The sequence below is a fragment of the Phaethon lepturus genome, unplaced genomic scaffold (assembly GCF_000687285.1).
Source record: "Phaethon lepturus isolate BGI_N335 unplaced genomic scaffold, ASM68728v1 scaffold3353, whole genome shotgun sequence".
Lineage (NCBI taxonomy): Eukaryota > Metazoa > Chordata > Aves > Phaethontiformes > Phaethontidae > Phaethon > Phaethon lepturus.
The window spans coordinates 1-19,986 of record NW_010529529.1 but is presented as its reverse complement, the minus strand read 5'-3'; the positions used below and the strand labels follow the sequence as shown (position 1 = coordinate 19,986).

At 37.2% G+C, this 19,986-nt stretch overlaps 1 protein-coding gene across 1 annotated transcript; it reads right to left on the bottom strand.

Moving 5' to 3' along the window:
• Positions 1–2,780: 2,780 nt before the first annotated feature.
• Positions 2,781–19,514, bottom strand: MCMBP (minichromosome maintenance complex binding protein; the record flags this gene model as incomplete). Its single annotated transcript, XM_010283954.1, has 15 exons — positions 2,781–3,158; positions 3,455–3,543; positions 3,944–4,108; positions 4,749–4,882; positions 7,039–7,204; positions 7,876–7,993; positions 9,643–9,766; positions 10,660–10,829; positions 12,634–12,734; positions 13,497–13,648; positions 15,050–15,179; positions 16,608–16,709; positions 17,160–17,201; positions 17,508–17,648; positions 19,429–19,514. Coding segments are annotated over 15 exons (1,847 nt in total), but the record flags the coding sequence as incomplete, so codon positions are not given.
• Between the last annotated feature and the right edge of the window lie 472 nt (positions 19,515–19,986).

Here is a 19,986-nt window from a genome sequence, read left to right as displayed (position 1 = left end):
TCCCAGAAATGCCTTGCCATGCCATTCTAGTATAGGACATTATCCAACAGCTACTGTAAAGCAGGACCTTACTATGCTGTGGTTTATAACGATAACCACCATTATAGACCCAGTGCCTCTGTGTTCTAGTCCATGTCCTGTAGATAGGCTGCACGTGGTGTTCCAAGAAAATAGTGTCATATGGGTACAGTAGTACGGTGTCTTAGGACTTCTAGTGTGTCTGAATTGATTATCATCGAACCCTCATGGTCTGAAACTTTGATAAACAAATCAGATTTATTTATTTGTTTTATTAAAGTGATGTGGATTTGGGTTTTTTGAGTGTCTATACTTGTGGCTGTATTTAAAATTAAACTACTGCTGTATTTTAATGTAAGCAATATACACAATATTTTAATAAAAAAGTGGAATCAAAAGATGGATTTTGGCATGTGATGTTAAGGGATATGGTACTGCAGCGTTTTAGGGTTTTAAGTTTCAAAGATGGGTGGGTTGTCTTGACTTTCTGTGGCTTAAGAGTCATAGTATCACAGAAGGGGTGAAGCTGGAAGGGACAGCTGGAGGTTGTCTGGCACCATGTACAGATGGCTTTTGAGTATCTCCAAGGATAGGGACTCTACCACCCCTTTGGGCAACCTCTTCTAGTGCTCAGCCACCCTTACAGTAAAAAAAGCCTTTACTGATGTTCAGAAGGGCCCTCCTGTGTTTCAGGTGGTGCCCATGGCCCCTTGTCCCAGCACTGGGCACTGCTGGGAAGAGCCTGGCTCTGTCCTCTTTGCAGCCTCCCTTCAGCCAGTTCCAGACATTAATAAGGTAAGACAGACAGGCAGTCAGTAGACATGTATATGACTTAAGTCAAGTCCTTTATCCTTCTAGAATTTGGGCTGCTACAGCCCTGGCCTCAGGGGAGGAAAAAGAAAAGAAGCTGTAGGCACATTTGTGAGGACATGCCTAAAATCCTGCCCAAGCCTTGCTACTAATAAAGGTTGTGGAGGAAGAAGAAGAAGAAATTCCAAGTACTTTGCCATTATTTTGGTAGGAGAAAGAAACTGATCTGTACAAATACTTACTTAGTGACTTCTACAGTCTAAAAGAGTCCTGTAGAGCAAGGGTACTAATAGCTGTAAAGTCATTCCTATATTTAAAAAAATAGTGGCTTAGTCAACAGTCCAGGGCCTATCTTCCTGGAAATGAATTCCTGATTGCTGCATTGCTTCATCATTTACTGTTTGGTGAGCCAAAAGTATCATGTCCTGCCAGCCTGAGTTGTCCAGGACTTATGAAATAAATAGTGCAGTGAGTCTCAAATAATCCACAGCAATATGCATAAAGCCATCCCATAAGCAGCACTAGAAGAAAAATCTTACAAACGAGCTATGCTTTTCAGCCAGGCTCCTGGATGGAGAGACTTAATTTTCTTTCCATACCTCTTCAGTTACTTAACTTCACATTGATGTAGCATGAGTCAGATGAAACCATGAATATTCATTTTAGTGTTCAAAAAAAGAAATAATCACAGGATCATTAAGGTTGATGATCCTAAAGGTTTTTTCCAAGCCCAACCATCAACCCAGCACCACCCTGTCCACTAAACCATGTCCTGAAGTGCCATGTTTTTTTGAACACTTCCAGAGATGGTGACTCCACCACCTCCCTGGGCAGCCTGTTCCAATGCTTGACCGCTCTCTCAGTAAAGAAATTTTTCCTAATATCTAGTCTAAATCTCCCCTGGCACAACTTGAGGCCATGCTGCAAGTGATTTGAAAGTGCATCATCAAACTTGGCTCAAGTTTAAGACAGATAAACAATTTTTGTGTACCATAATTAATTCTGAAATTATTACTAGTGTGCAGAGATGAACAAGACTGTTTCAGGCTGGCTGTGCAGCAAAAAACATCATGCTTAGAATAGGAAAAATGCAGTGAAAAAGGGGATTCCTCTTCATGCACTCTCAATCAAGATACTAAGTAAAGGTGGTACCAGCTTAAAGTAAATTTGGCAGGAGCCTTTTTTCTTGTTCAGAAAAGGATTAATTTGAAGCAAAATCTAGAATTAACTCCATCACTGACTCTTGCAGGTTGGCTCCACAAGGACAGCCCTCCTTACTACTCTATAGTTTATCTAACTAGATTAGTCCAACTTCAGATGGCTTAATGTTTCACTAGTTAAACCACCCTCATTAAACTAAACAAGTCCTATTAGGGGCAGCATGTCCTCTGAAAACCACCTCAAACTGTACAGCATGATTAAGATATGTAGAGACCATTCTTAATGCTTAATTTGATATTATTCAAACCATTTAAACACACTGCATTACTGGTAATGTAGAAAGTCAGATATGTTTTGTACGAGTACATGAGCGAGTATTGCCAATTCTCCAAGTCCAAGTTTGTTTTCTTTTTTTTTTTTAAAGAAGTTGCCAGAATAAAGCTCCTTAGAGAGATCTGAGAAGTTAGTCAGTCATAGTTTTCTCCAAGTACAATAAAGATGCATTTCCTACAGGAATCTTGTCATAGATAAGGTCAACTCACTTTACACCAGTGTAATCACTATTACACTGCTGCTGCTAGGACTGCCACATGCCTTAGCTCATGGGAACAAGAAGACACAGTTCTAGATACCAAAGTCAGTGTTTCTTACAGCTGCTGGCAAGCTGAACCCTCTAATCCTCAGAAATCAGCCATTCACGAATTACATCACAAACTGATTCCATACAATGCTGTGTATAAAGGGCTCTGGGTTAAATTTTCTTCTTATTAAAGGAAATAAATTTATACAACTTCAGTATTAAAGTTTAATATCAAACAATTTGCTCATTGTTACCAATTTTCAATTACAAAACAGGCTCCAAAAAATTTCATAAAATATGTTTAACTGGCTGAACAGAGTTAAGCATGTTCAGACTGCAAGGGTAAATATCCATTAACTTTTTGGTATAAATTATCTACAAAAACTGGTATAAACAATATTCCAATCTTAGTATGGGTTCCATCTAGGATTAGACAATTTTCATAGCGACATCCACAAAATATTAAAGTTCGTTCCCATTAACACATTTTTGCTGCTGAAGTCTGGCTTTACGTAATGCCTCCAGTTGTTTTGCTCTCAGCCACCTCTCTCTTGACAGTGTTGTCTGCCCCGCGCTGAGAGACAGGAACCTAGATGAGCAGAAACAGCAATTAAAGAAGAGCTTGTCCACGTGTCATGTTTGATAAGCTAATACAGCACAAAACCAGTTTTCTTTCAGTATCCTATGAACTAGAAAGCATGTGAAGAGAGGGGGGAGGAAATACTTTGCCTAACTAAGAATCTGTGACAAGCAGAACCAAGGAAGAGGCAATTCCATCTTTTGATTCCTCATGCACCTACAATCAAACTGCAGACAGTGAGCATTGACTTAATTTGTTACCAGCTTGCTAGAAAGTCTTCAGTGAGGCCAAGCAGTGCTACCCACCTTGCTACAAGCAGAGTTCTGTGCAGATCATCAGCTGTTACACTCTCGGGGTCATTCTTGCGCATTTCTACGAAGTCTTCTTCTACTGCCTATAAACAATACAGCATGTAATTAAGTGGCAAAAAAGAAACTTCCCTACAAGATAAGCTTCTAAGGAGCTAAACACCATAACGACCCTTAGATTACAGGAGGAACATTTCAACTTGTTGCTGTTGGGAAGTGAGCCTGAGTAAAAATAGGCTTGTTCTCATCTTTGAAAAGAATGAGCTTTCAAAATGAGTTTTAGAAAGCATGGTACATGTAAAGTAGTCTTGAGTATTTCAGTATATACAAATCCATTCAGGACAAGAAAATGCTTCTGTGTGGTTTTTAGAAAACTTCAAGGAGAATCACTGGCAGGGAGAGCAATGGGAAAGTAAAATAACTTTCTGTTAAGGTGCTTTCTATCTGAATATACAGTTGAAAACATATTAATAAAGTCTTCCATACCTTGGTCACTTCATCAGATATACTATAGTCCAGCAGCCTCAATAAACTTAGATAAATTCGAAATTTGTTCAACACGGAAGGGAGCACTGCTGTTAGGAGGCTGTTCATATACTCTTCCATGTTTGGTGGAATTATCTGTGGTTGTAAGTGGACTTGGCAATCTGACTGAAAAATAAAATTACATATAATCTCATTCCACATCCTACTTTTTTTCTATTCCAAGACTAATTTAATCTCTAAAGCAACATAAGTCAGTATTTCCCAGAATTAAGGTAAAACAATTATATTTGACAGTTCCCTTTCTGAAAACCAGCATGAAGTCCTTATTCAAGCAGGAGTATTTCACTTAGAGGCCAGAGAGCAAACGCTCAGTTCATAAAGCTGGAATGCAAGAGATGAGGTATTTGTAAGCTTAGGCTACTCCATTTTTCTAGGGTCAGTGCCAGATCTGTTGCTTTTTATATGTGCGCCCATCACCTCAGAAACTACTGTACTAGAATAAGGCTTTGAGAGTAGCAGTGTAGCTGCAGGCTTTACCCACTGCTGTGATCCCCGTCAGTAACTCCAGGCGCTGCCTTGCCATCGCTGTACTATTCAGCCAAGGAGGAGGGAAGGTCAATCTCTTGGTTCTCCTCCGAACAGGTTTTTGGCCAGGCTGTAGCCACAAGTGAGGACTAATGCTAGTATCATACCCACCCCGCGTGACAACACAGTTCTTGTCTTCACTTGTCTCTGGAATGGCATGCTCTAAGTAAGTAGCTACCAACTGTAATTATTCCCCAAATTCAGGAAGACCTTGCCATACCGGTAGGAGTGATCGGCCTTCTGAAGTGATTAGAACATTAATATTGCACGGGAATTCCATCTGGTGGTAATTGAAGTCATAATCCACCTTCTGCCAAGTTATCAGATTACCCAATGCTGTCACATTATGTACACCTAGAAAAGCAAGAACAAATTCTCTGACAACTGGACATAAACAAATGTCAGACCTCATTTTTTTTTCCCCCCAATCTGTTTTTAATGAGCAGCTAGTAGAAAAATTCTTGCAAGCATTCTGTTTCTTCCTGTGTCTGGAGTGTCTTCCCTATAGAGACAACCATTTCTTAAGACCAAAATTAAGAATTCTTGAAGGATTTCAAACCTAAATTTTATCTGGCCTAGTATATGTGTTAATAACTAATGTTTTCATTGGTGCTAAACAGCCAGACAACTATTTACAGGAAAAAAAAAAAGTCTCTCCTCGAAATAGGACAAAATACTGCCAATTATCTGACAGAAAATGTAATTTAACAGCTTAAGAGGCGGAAGGAGTCTTACTGGATAAAGAACACATTAGATGTTCTGGCTAGCATGACCAGAACAGCTGAAAAACACACTCATCATTATTTTGCCAAATTGCCATAGAAGTCACTTGCCTTACCTGGAACCAAGTTATTTAAAATCTGGAAAGTCAAGACTGACAAATTAACTGGTTAACTCTTGGAATTCTCCCATTGAAATACTGACATGTACCCAACATTTGAATTTCTCTTCAGCAGTGTTACTGCATCAAATGTCACATCTACTGTGATGTTTTTGCCTTTAATGAATTAGTATTAATTTACTATACTATAAATAAAGGCAAAGATAATATTATGGTTTACTTCTGGGGCACCTTCCCCTTTGAAATCTCCAAGTTGTAACTTCCAGGAGTTCCAAACCAACTACTAGATTTAAAGACACGCATTCTTCTCCAGGATTAAATTTTGTTCCCAACATTGCTATAAGAAATTAAAAATACTTACTTTTTTTACTTTAAATTCAGTACAGAACAACATCACATCAACAGAAATGAAATTAAATTATCAAGCCTTTTTTGTCTCCAACTGTTAATACTTATAATATTACTTTTCATTAAGTGTTGAGTTTTTCAGACATTAAGGACAAATATTTTAGAAAACCTATAAACCAGCACAGCAAGATTTTTCTGTAAGTAGGAGTTTTTCATGTGTTTTGACTTTTTTTAAACAGATAATGCAAAAATTTCTGCTAGTTTTACTATTTTCTTTCGTGAAATTTTGTAACTTCACTAAAGCAGTTACAAAAAAAATACTGAAGACTCAAAACCAAGTGAATAATTTCAATGAACAACTTTTAATAGCAGTAATTAAAAAAAAAAGTGTTTCTAAATAGAATCAACCTGAAACCTGAACCTCACTAGTTCTGCCAGACTAAGGGCTTGAACAGGACAGAGTACTGATACTCATTAAGGAGACCCAATAGGCTTATAGCATCATACAGTCTAGCGGGTTTCTCAAAATAGCATTTTTATTTTAAAATAAAGTCACTTCCAGTGATTTCCTATTAATCTTTCCTTGAAATCACCACAAATATCTGTACTATGCATTCTCCAGCTACTGAGTTTTTAATCGGTACCACGACTGACCTCTTTTATGCTATGTATAATTAAATTAATTGTCTAAAGGTCTGTAGAAAGCATAGTACACAGCACTACATCACCTTACAAGATAGAATCATCATTCTGTCCACACAGTAATAGCTATTTTTTTATCTCCAGTTTTCAGATGGGTTTTCAGGGATGGATTCCATATATACAGTAAAAGTATAAAGCATCAGGCAGCAGCGTATGCTTCCCCCACTTCTTCATTCATTATCACAGGAAACTGAAAGGCCATTCTAATGAATCTGCGGTGTTTTGGTCTGAAGACTTATTCAAATCAGTGGCCTTTTCCACCAAGTGTCTAAGACACTGTCGAGAGTTCTCTACAATGCAAACAAAGCTATACTAAACAAGGAACCATCTGGTTTCATTATTGGTCATTTGTGGTCTGGGATAGATTTTGACTCAATACGAACATTTCTGAACAAAATACCAGAAACTTCCAACATAGGGAAAAAAACACCCCAGGAGATCAAGCTGTAAGTTGTCTGAGAAGGCTGCAGACTAGCAGGAAGCTAGTTCAAGCAATGAAAGAGGATATGGAAACCACAAACAGTTCTGTAATAGAAAATTATCATTGGGACACAATTAGCATCGTTGTCTTAAAAAAATATATACAATTTTCTTTTTTTCTTAAACAAAAAATGTCCACCTGTTGTGTCAAGCTGTCCTTGCTCAAGCTGAGTCTCATCTACTACGAGGGAAGTGTTGCTGGCAAGCTGCAATACTCCACTGACTAAGCGATTAGCTGCGTAGTCTTTGTGCGGGATAAATCGTGAATGGTTCATGTTTTCAATGGTCATTTGCAGGCGATAGGACTGCAACGAGAAACGAAACTAATCAGCACATTTCCTCTCCTCCAGCTTTCCTAGTAAATACCGCTTCCTTTAGCGAGACCTCCAACTGTGAACCTCCATAGTAAGTAAAACTAAACTTGTTGCCACAACGTAGAATACACTTTATCCCAAATGTCCCAATGCTAAATACTTAAGAAAAAATATTTCCCAAAGGAAAACAATGCTGTTAAGAACTCCTATCACCTGTATTGCACATCTAGGATGAGCAAAATAACAAAAAATTATTTATTACAGCAATACAATTCTTATGACCCCAAACTGAATTACTGTGAATTTTCTGCAGATGAGTATCCACAGCCTTGGGGATAAACAGTAACAACATGGTAAGTACATGATCTAAATGTCTAAACATATCAATCCAAAACACAAAATAAACAGATGCAGCATCTGTCTGTCAGTTTAATACCTATGAGGATATGATTCTATTCCATATTCAACCTAGATGATTAGGTAAAGAGAGACTTCAACTGACAGATAAGACTATCTCCATTTTTATCTGCCCTCTATATGGACAGCAGGAACTTTCGTTTAAGAAGCTTGCCTTTAACTAAAATATTGTTTATTTGATTGGAACAATTAGTCCAACATCTACTATCAGAAATGTTAAAGCACTGTAATGCCATTATTCTTACTGCTGGAACAAGCTGCTGGATAATGCGGTATATGTGCTCTGTGAAGATGCTATTTCTTGGACATCCGCTCAAGTTGACTGTGAATTTTCCCAGAGGAAGCACATCTCGTCTTGCATAACTAAACCACAAATAACACAGGTTAGGCAAGCATCGGATTAACATGGTGAATACAGGTATCAATCAATTTGAGTGTTGTGCCGTCTCTCTGACAGCTAGCAGGATTTCAATACTAATACATACATAAATAATAGCTACCTTTTCTTCCTTCTCCAGTGTCCAAAGAGCTAAGTTAGGCTGAAGGCTGCTTTGGAAGGCTTTGCAGCATTGCACAAAAGCAGTACATTTATAGTGCTTGAGATCCTGCAATGTGCCTTCCAGACATTCTGTTCTCTTTGTCCTCTACTGTTACTCAGTAAACATACTTCATCTTTTCCTTTCTCCTTGCCCAATCTCAATTTCCCTGCTTATTATGCTTGTTCATTTCCTTTACCTGCCCTCAGCTTTCCTCTCCCTCTTCTTACTGTATATCTTCTCCCCATTCTTGACAAATTTCAACTTTTTTGTGATATCAGCTAAGAGAGAAAACACATTCTAGTCTAAGTGTTAGAGTATTCACAGTCCCACTAGAAAGAATGAAGTGTGCACAGAATAAAATAAAAAAAACAAACAAAACCCAAAACACCGCATACTGATATTGAAGTACTTATATTTACATGGGGACAAGGGTTCAGGGCAGACTGTAAACACAAAACCACCATAAACCATCAGCTCATGATTATGCTGCCATGGCATTATGGTTGGATCTATCTTGATACCACCTGTCTTGCTGAGGCTGAGAAATCTCTCATGGCTTTTTACACATCAGCTGCAGGTATGAGAAAGGTAATGTGCCGAGTCCAATTACAGGTCTGTAAACACTTCTGTTAAACAAATGTGTGCTGTACATTTGTAGCAGAATGGCATTTTTGAAAACCATAAAACAAGTGGTTTACTTACTAAGAAATTACTACTTTTTTTTTTAAAAGAAAGTCTAAATTTAAATTTCAGTCTCACAACTCTAATCTAATCAAAACATATTGTCTGAAGTTTCACACATCGAATTTTAATGAGTCAAAGGATGCTGCTCTTTCATCCAGTGACAGTTTAAACCAACATAAGAAAATGTTAAGCAAATTCACTTTAATCAGCCACAAAGATAGATCACAATGCCTGCACATTCAGCTACAGCATCAGCTCAGGTGGTAAATTTCTATCACATGCTAAGTGGGGGTCACTTGAGCATCCCATTAAACATATGTCTACATTTGATAAAACAAATTCCCAGAATGTACCTTTCAGTATCTTTTAATACCTAAACAATAATTACTGCAGTTAGTAAATGCTGTCTTTGAGAAGTCAGTTGCATGTCCTATTCAATAAAAGAAGCTAGAGATAAAAAGATATTTTCATACCTCTGTTTAAAAGTGTATCTTGGAGATTTTGTCCAACTCTCAAAGCAACACTGAAATACTGCCACAACTCTCAAAGGAACACTGAATACTGCCACAAAACTGGCCTTTTAACACAACTTACTGTTATTTCAGACAATGAAATCTGTTTACTGGGTCTATTATGACAGGACAACTCTAGCTAGTACTTATTACAGTAGTACTTTGTCTGTTTAAGCTATTTCTGCCATTTATTTGCAGAGTGGTGAAGAACCCCATAAAAGCAGATTTCCTTTAAAAGATGAATCTATAAATTCTCAGCAAGCATCTAAATACTTACACTGTAGAGATGAGATGCAGTATAAGGTATTCAGCAGCCAAACTGTCCCCCAAGAGGGCGTGGGTGAGGAACCCAAGCAACTCTGCTCTCACTGGTGACAGCTCAGACATGAAATTAGAAACAACTGATAAAAAGAGCAGAAGAAAACAAATGTCAGAAAATGCGCTGTTCCTCACCCTCTTCCTTGTATATAAATGTTACTTTCTTTTACAGTTTGATAAGGAAAACGGTTACTCCAAAGCAGTCTAGGAAAAATAAACAAACTTTCATTGTTTTTCCAGCTAAGCAATTACCAGCTTTGGATAACCTGAGTCATTCAACATTTCCTTGGAAATGCTTTCTTTTTTTTTAATTCAGTATATGTAATGTGTAATGCATTTGCAGAAGGCGGTAAAGTTCTGAGCCAAATTTCTAAAATTGTTGGCCTATCCATATTATACTGAAGACAGAAAAAAAGCCCCTTACACGTAGCACAGCTCGGGACAACCAATACAAGGCATGCAAGGAAGAAAATGATAAATATTGATTAGAGGTTTGCATGCAATAACTCAATGACAAAAAATAACAGTCAAATAGGCCACAATAGCATAGTTGCTTAAAACCAGAACTGCCTTATTTTCTTCACAGTATTATGATTCTTTACATTGTTAGTATGTTTCTTACTTTCACTGTTCCACTAAATCAGAAATACAATTTTCCAGCAATTCACTACTCCATTTGAACAAATAAAATCTTAAGGCTGAACAACTTGGCAAAATCCTTGGGCACACAGAATGCAAAACCAGCTTTCATAGAAATCACATTTATTTCAGAAAAATAAACACGTAAGCGTCACAAACGCAAACACTTGCATCTTGTCCACTTCTGTGGTGTTGAACTGTTCCTCCATTTAACAAGATTTAAATTCAAACCCTGACATTGATGCACTTGTCTCCAAGCAAAGTAGTATTTGTTCACATGTACTAGGAAACCACACATTTACATGTACACAGAGAGAGGTCAAGTTCAGATACTCACAGGTTTTACTCTCCTCTTCATTAAGGCAGGCAGGCAGTAATGGGTTAATGTGTTGTAATTTCTGCGCCAAAATCACGTGGATTCTGGGGACTAATGAGGCCGGAGGACTGTGTACTCTCTGTTCTTCCGCCGTGTCCATACACTCCATAGGATCAAGGGCTGAGCTGTCCCTAGGAAAGGGCACAGCACAACTGGACTTAGAAGCATTCCACACAAATTTCTCTCCGTCTAAGAGCAGCCAGAACCAGGCCAAGAACAGAGCACACTGGAACAAACAACATCTGCTCCCAGCTCCTGGTAACTCCTCCCATATTCAGACTACCTTCTTCATGATTTTTATAAACACCATAAATACCGAATCACAATCACATAGTGATACAGAAATGCCAAAACATGCTTGACCAAAAAAAAATTTGATCCTATTATTTTCAGAAAATAATCAAATCTTACTTTTCTGGGAAAAAAAATTCCTAATAAACAAAATCCCCAAAACCAAAGACCCCAAACAAAACCCCATTTACTATTTGCTGCACCATTTATTAAGATGCAGCTTCAAATAAAATGTTACACACTGTTCTGTCCAGCATGTACTGAATGAAGTCTAAACAGTAACTTTCGAGAAAATAATGATTTATTGTATTTGTCTGTGTTCGGACATGTGGGATTTTTGTATTCCACTGGGTTCTGGAGCCTGACGACAAGATCCTCTAGACAGTCACATAACAGCTATATTATTGGCTGAGTAAAAAAAAGGCGTAAATAAATCCTAAAGTACCTCAGCTCAAACATGAAGGTATTAAAGAGTTCAGATACATGAGCTTTGTTCCCCCGATGATGCCTTACAAAGTTCCTTCCAGGTGGTTTTCAGTTGTTATATAGAAACTAAAAATCCCTAAAGTGACTGTATCAGATGATAGCAAAGTTTAGCACAAATTTAATCAACTTGTACCGGTTTTAAAAGCTGAGAGGCTTTATAACTTCCAAGACTCTTCAGCAGGCCACCAACAGACTATCGACTCTTTCCATTAAAAGAAATTTCTTCTGTTCACATTCAAAACATTGCTAAATGCCACCATTTTGTCTGTTGGTGACAGAATGACATGCAGGGAAAAAAGCCAACAACCTATGACAGACCAACTGAGCTGTCAGTATGGGATGAGCTGTCAGGCAGATGATAACCAAAAGCAGCTTACCAGGCTGAGTTAACTTTTAAGAAGTTGGCACTATGAAGGATTCGCACTGCACTCTTGATATTGTACTTATCAGAAAGATAAACAAAAATCACCAACAGCAGTAATTTGAAATGCAATAGTTCAAGACATCAATAGATTGGTCAACGGTTTTATTTTAAAGATTGACTTCTTGTGTCCTTCTGGATTAGTTTGCATTTTGTCAAGCAAGTGATTGCAGAACAGCAGCTGAAATGGGAATTTTCTATCAGCAGTTTAACATGATGATATACCTTAATTAATGAAAAAAATCAACACAATTTATACCCATTTTGGTCACATTCATTCTCCATGCAGACATGCAGGGTTTGGGTTTTTTTTTTATATTTTACAGAACTGTTTATAGTAACAACTTTCATGAACCTAGAAATTATTTCAGAAGGACATTTTGTAATTTTAAAGCTTATTTGAAAGCTTTGTTCTCTATTCACTCATTCATTGAAAGTTTAATAGGTATGAAAGAGTACAAAACATTTAGCTACAGAAGCACTTTCTGCTTTATACACTGTAACAACAACCTAAGAAAAGACACATTGTGCATCCAAGGATATGGATGTACCACAGTACGATGGACTGCTGTTTACAGGACGATGGATCTAACACTTTCCACATCAAGCTTTTTTTAAGCAACAAAATTCACCTCTCAAGCATAATTGTTATGTATTTACACACTTCCCCATCTGTATTTTGCTCACTGAAATAAAAATTTCCTTCATTTCAGGATCACGCATCAGGGGAGCCTTACCTCTCTTCACTATTTATTATGCTCAGCACTGGATCCACAGACAAAATACCATATACCTCCAGAACATCATTGACTTTGAAGCTATCCCAGCTCTCATAGACCTGCCACAAAGAGAAAATAATAAAATACAGAGGCAGATGGGCCAGATGCAGGACTGAACACAAATACAAACAAAAGGAAAAATCTCAGGAGACTCCACTGTCAACTGAGGACAGTCTGTGTGAAAAGGTCTCTCCTAGTCCTCAGTGTCAGTAAGCTTGCACTGGAAAAATGAGTTTATGATTGCACGCTTTTTCCTATTGGCATTCTTTTGCTATACAAATGTAAACAATTGTATTCTAATGTGATTTATCACGATTTGCTGAATAAGAGAGCATTCAACACTAACAGCACAGAAATTTTGTGTTGGAAGTTTCATAGTCAATATAGCATACTGCTGAATCAAAGACTATTTCAAATACAATATGAAAATGTGTAGTTTATTGGTTTTTGGCTTGTTCCATCACAACTTTTTTTCCTTTAGAGGACAAATCCTAAAAGCAAAATAGCAGGAGTCAGTATCAGCTACACTCTTGAACATCTAGCAACACATTTTTTTGCTTCGCTAGGTGTAGTGAGAATGCGCAAGCTCTAACAAATGCTGTTGGAGGAGTTCAGCAAATTCACATGCAGGGGTAGTGAAGAGAAACAATGTAATAATGAAGAGAAACAAGGTAATTAACTGTAGAAACAAAATTGTGAACTTGAAAGTCAATTTCTGTGCCTATAAACTAATGCAATACTTCTTAACTACACTCTAATTTCAGATTCTGTCTGCCCCATTGAGGCCACAGCCATGTTCTTCATCTCTCCACTTTTGTTACCTTTACAAGACATGCTGGTCCCTTCTCTCCTGGCAATGGAAAATTTAGGTCAAGTGGAGGAGAGCAGTTTGGAGAAATGAGGTGATGACCTGCAGAAGCCTCTGTTTCTAATCTTTTTGGCTCCACGCATCCATGGATATCACCTCCACTGCCTGAAAAATAAAGGATTCGTAGGCTCTTTAAACACAAATGCAAAAGTGATCAACTTTCTCCAGTGAGTAATACAGAATTAAACTAATCTAACAAGACACCCGAGACAAGAATATTTAATAAAGCAATATATTTAACAGCAAATACGCTTACTCAGAATAGAAAAGTCTCACAAATGCATAAGCGTGGACGTGAGTACTGGTAAAAATCTGTGTGTCTTAGAAGACTAAACATGGCCAACAATCTGATTTTCAAAATGTAATGCTTAAACTTTGTGAATTAATTTTTTCTAAATTTGGTTGGACTGCAAAGGTAGTATTTTTCTGTACCTCATGGTCAAAAAACTAGACAGTTCTTAAAGGTAAGAGTATGCATCAACGTAACAGTTTACATTAAAAATATCTGTAGATTTTCAGCAATAATAAAGGTATAAAAATCTATTTTACAATTGATCAGTCTGAGTATCAGACTGAATAGTTGACAAAACAGTCTAAACTGTCTAATAAAACACTTGCAAACTGATAAGAATGCCAAAAGAAAAACCTGAATTCAGCTAATGAACCTGATAGATGTATAACACCGAACAAAAGAAAGCAACAGCATCTACATTTTTTTCCCTTTAACAGGACTGACAATTTTAAACTAGCCACTTTCTCTTGGTCAAAAGAAAACATGCCAAAATCTCCAAACACCCCCACCCCTGCTAGTTTAAGTGGCATCTCCACAGAAGAGCACTGAGACAAAGAGTTCACAAACCTATTACAACATAGGTAAGAACTGCACACTCTCTGAACACTGCTACTGTTTGAAATACCATCCTCTTAAAAGATTTAGTAGCTTTCTTCAGGATGCTTCAAGTGTCTGGTATTAATCTGGTTCCTTTATGAGGTTGAATTAATAAGTCTCACGTTAGGAAAAAAGGTAAGGCCAGAAGATATTCTTTAGATGTATATACTACTGTTCGTAGCAAAGCAGCACCTAATGTATGTAGTTCGGCTTCAATTTGCACAATAACATCCACATGCAAGATTACATGATTTTCCCCAGATGACCACGAACTCTGCAATAGAGTGGGAAATTAAGCAAGAACGCCTAAATTTCAGCCTGCTGCTATACATTGTGCGTGTCCTGTTACATACAAAAGGCAATACACAAGTGTTACTGTACAAAATATTAATTTTAGGAATTAAGTCTAGGAAGTAGTATCAACAAGTCATACAATATACATAAAACACCGTAGGTTCTCCCACACTGATGACTTCAGCAAAGCCACCAAATTATTTATGAAGGCTGCATTGACACTACTGATTCAAACAACCGCAACACTTTCAATTTTAAAGAATGAAATTTCTGCAAATTCTGGAAAGATATCACAATAACTATTCATCAATAATGACTATTACCCATATGTTGCTCTTTCTGTTTAGATGGATGTAGATCCATATCCTCATCTTCCTCATAGCTCCTCTTGTGGCGACTTGGTGTGTAGGATGTTGAAGGACTAACACGAGCTTGGCTTGCACTAATATACGCGTAAAATTGCGGATTAAGGACAACCACAGACTCAGTTGAGAAAATTCAAGCAAACTTAGTTTTTTAAAAACAAACAATAAAATGCTATCGTCCTATTTTGAGCAAGACATTAAAATAACAATTCAAATTGTTATCTAGACGTCATCTCTTCAGATACATAAATAACCTGTTTAAGAAGTGTCCAGCAGTCATTGGCTTTGTTGAAAATAGAAACTAAAACACACTGAGTGCTATTCCACTGTCAACCTCAAAAAAAGATGTATTTTTTTTTAAGCCCAGAGAACATGCTTGTGGTCAGGTACAACTCAATCTCAAGAATTTTTTCCCTCCCACATCTCAACCCTAAAGAACGGACTTTATAAGAAAATTTAAAGACTGGCAATTATTATTATTACTTTAAAAAGAAACCAACAGAAAATATTCACAAACTTGTAAGATACTAGCATCATGACATTTGTAAATGAATTCTGAAAAAGCTAATACACTTTTCCTTTTCTTAACATGATGGGCAAACATCGAAATCATGTTCACTATTTTCATAATAGTCTGGCTCACTTTAATTTTCCATTGCTGCAGTACTTTGCTGTAAGCTTCATTCAAAGACTAACTCTTACCAATCATTTTATTACAAAAATTGTGTTAGTTTAATTTAAAAATTGCATTGTCATTCTTTGCCAATGACAAGCAGTAGTAGTCTTAAATTCTGAACTCAAAATATGAAATATCAAATTGTTATAGATTTACTATCAAATTCTTATCTTTTTACAAAATGCAACATATCTTAAATTTTCTAGACCTCTCCCTGACTCCCTTGGCAGAGAAGAGAATATAAAATTCCTAAACGGTGTTAAAAGAAGCATCCTGTACCCATTCCACTCAGGTAATTCAACTTCCATTTACTAGGAGAAACTAAAGATGTTTTGTTTCTCCCCAAAATGTTTCCGGTACACATTGAGAAAATAACATACTGTGGTCAAACTATTAAAACAACAACACTTCAATCTTCTGGGAATTATTGTCTTAACATGGCTCAGATACAGATGTGTTTACAAGTTCTTGTAGGAGGCTCTCACTATGTAACAATGTCCTAGTTTAATCAGAAAATGCCACTGAAATGCCCATGGGTCAACTGAAGTTTCTTTTTCTAAGCATTTGCAAATAGAAATTAACAGAAATGTTCAAGACCCCAAGCAAACATGAAAATCTAGTCTAAATCCCTACTAAATCAAAAAGCAATGCTCCTAAATTCATTTATACCCTCTTTGTGCATATAGCACACCACCAATTTTTGTTTTTCTATGCCTACCACCTCTTCTGATTCACTCAAAATAAAAGAAACTTTAAATAAACTTATATGCTTAAATCTAATGAATTCGTTGGTGATCACTCTTTGTACAGCAGAGCACTAGCCCAGTCAAAAAAAGATATTTCTTTCACCCATGCTGATTCACCAGGCACTGGAACACAGTAGAAAGTCTGTCTCTCCGAGGTGACTGTTTGTGAGGAGTTCAAATCAATCTCCTGCTGAGGCTAAAACACCAGTAGAAATTTTGTTAAAAATTTGATTAGAGTTTGTTTTCTTTTTTTAAAGTAATCCTACAGATTCAGTTGCTCAGCCCAAAGTTACAACAAACATGTAAGAGTACATCCTCATGAAACAGCGAATCCAAACAGTCTGTATCTATAACGCTTGGATTCTAATTGCACTGCACCACAAGCCTATTATTATCCACAGCAGAAAGTTTCAAGATCAAGAGCACTCCCCCCTGCCAAGCAAAACAAATTTTATATTGCTGAACTTAGAATGCCCATGAGCAGTTAAGAATACTCTGCTTTCCAAACATGAGATTAATTTTGCATTTTAAGAGCAGTATCTCCAGGAATCCACTGGTGAGTACCGAATAAGCCATACTGCTCTTATAAACTGCATCTTTCTTTATCATATGTCATCTCAAAATGTGTATAACTTGTATAACTTACCGCACATTCTGCCACATCTCTGTATTTGCCAAAATGCAAAACCTATCAGGAAGGAAAAGGCAATTCAATCATCATGTTTCTGACAGCATCCTGAATACAAATTACTTATGCCAAAATCACTGTGGTCTGAAGTCCTTGGAAGACATACTTTCATTATTTTAGTAATCTTTATTCTTCAACAGAAATGTAAGTACTGATGTATTACTGATGCCATTTGAGCCATATAAACAGAGTTCTACTAGACAGTGCCCAAACTCCAAAGGTTTCATTCAGAAACTGAAGGAAATATGAAGACTAGAATGGAGAAAACGCTCATCTACTAAAATAATAAATCAGTATTTCACTTACACGTGCATTTGTGTTTGGGTCAACTGTTTCATATACTCCCATGTAAAACTCAGGATCAAACATATCTTGAACCATGCAGCGAAATTTCACTAAACTGTTGGGCTTTAGGTAATGTACGGGAACATCATTCAGTGATGGAACCTATAAAAAAAGAGCTTATTCTAAACAACTGGTATATAAACCAGATTAAAAATAATCAAGAAATGCCCTGAAATAAGCCAAAATCAGCACAAAATCTGTCACCAACTTATTCTCTGATCACCAGCTGTTCACTTACTTGCCTCAAGCCCTGTATTGTTGTTGTTGTTGATACGATTAATTGCTTCTGACCATTCAGTGCCTCATCAGGTAACATACTTAATATTTTCTGAGTACTGTCCCCCATACCTACCACCTTAATCCCAGCAGTAACAAAGTGTGTATATCTCAACACTAAAAGTTTCTGCAATAGCTGTTACAGATAAGAGTTACAATTATCAGACACTTAACAGTTCTCAAATTCTTCCAGTTCCGGAGCCACCAGTCCCACCAGTCCCATTCACTTCTCAATCCCAATAACTGGACTATAAAGAAACGCATTTTGGTCACTGAAACCATATGGAAACTCTACAACATTTAAAACTAACTCTTACACTGGGAATTATTGCAGCTGCAGTATTAAATTTATTACTTATGTTACTCCCACTTAACAGCACTTTTACCATGTATTTGGTACCAGTGGGACCATGGCAATTGCATGTACAATATCTTTTAACAAAAGGCGGTAGAAAACCTGTATGTTAATTTCCAAGTCCACATTATGGGAATATTTTTCAGATACGTTTGCATGACAATGGAAAAACAGAAGGAAAAAAAAAAAATCAATGCTTAGGCACATGGCATAACTTGAAATAATAAGACTTGCAATAAGAATAGAGTTTTCAAATTTTGAAGATAAACTCTTCGTTGAAAAAAAACAACAAACACATCCAACATTAAAATGCAACAAAAACCTGAAGTGACCCAATAGGAAATGGCATTTTAACAAACAAACATATACTCTCTCATGTTTATTTTGAGTAGGAAAATGCACTTTCAACTCCTTCTAATGCTGAAAATCTAACACAATTTTGCCATCTACACTTCGATTTAAACTCTCAATGAAATATTAATCACAGAATACTGTCACTAACAGAGGAAAGAAAAAAAACCACCCAAATATTTTCACTTGTTTTTTTAGCCATAAGTAGAAGATTTGATGTGAAAATTTCTAATCCACTTAGCAGTGTTCCACAATGCCGTTTTTGCCACAGTTTTTTAGAAAGATACCAGCTTTTGAACTCAAGCGCGCATGATTTTCAAAGCTAAAACATAGCTTCCTTGCTAAACTACAAAAAACAGGCCAGATCCAGCCCAGTAAGGCACGGTTTTAGCAGAAAGTATTGTTTCCTAAAACCTGAAAGCCCAAGCAGCTATTTCTTCAACCCACACAATATTTGCAGCATTGCGATAAAAGATCACGAGACAAGAGGTTCATGAACAGCAGTTCAGAAACTTGTGGTGTACAGACACTTACTGCAGACTCACAGTGGACGGGGCAGGCATTAACACTTTCAAAAATGACAGTATTTGTCAGCTCCTGCCATCTACTGGACTGTACTACAAACAGGCAGCACTCAGCAGTCATGGCCCAGGGCAAAACAGTACACTGAAGTCAAGTGGATTGCCTTCTCTCGTTTCAGTCAGGATTTTACATCTTTCTTTTACACACAGATGAAAGCAACTGAGATGTAAATAATGTATCACAAAGTTTAGGCCTAAAATTCAGAAGCGTACATCTCACAAAAAGGAAGAACTCAAAAACATGTCACTGCAATAGTTAAGGGGTAAAAAGAATTAAACTTAAGAGTGGCATAACTCTAAAAGAATAAAACAATCTTACCCAGTTAGTAGCATTATTTTCTTTTAATTTCTCCTTGAAGTATTCAGTCACCTTCTTTTCCCAGTCAGCATTCGGAACATTTTGGGCTACAAAACAAAACACATTCATTCATGCGAGCATAAGCATCGTGTAACAGACTTCCTATTCAGCATTCTCCTAACCTAGTAAGCAATTTAAACATTCACCTCTATTCTGGACAACTGACAGCCATTTCAAACTACTTTATGTCTCCTGTAATTGCACTGACTTCCCATCTCACACTCTTTCACGCAAACTAAGAAGAATCCAGCCACTCTTGGAGGTGAGGAAAAGCTCTGAAACACTGCACTACGTCCAGCTAGAAAGCGGAGGAGGTGAAGCACCACTTTCAGCTTTATGTTCACTGCAGAAATTTTTACTTCAACATGCTTTCAGCCAAGGTCAAGCCTACCACTGAAACAGCTTCAGCTGATGGCATCGGTAATACTATCACACACCAGTAATCCATGCAGCCAGCACATATTGCTCCTGAAACCCAAAACATGCTTTGTTTTTGGTTCACCCCCCCAAACCGGCCTG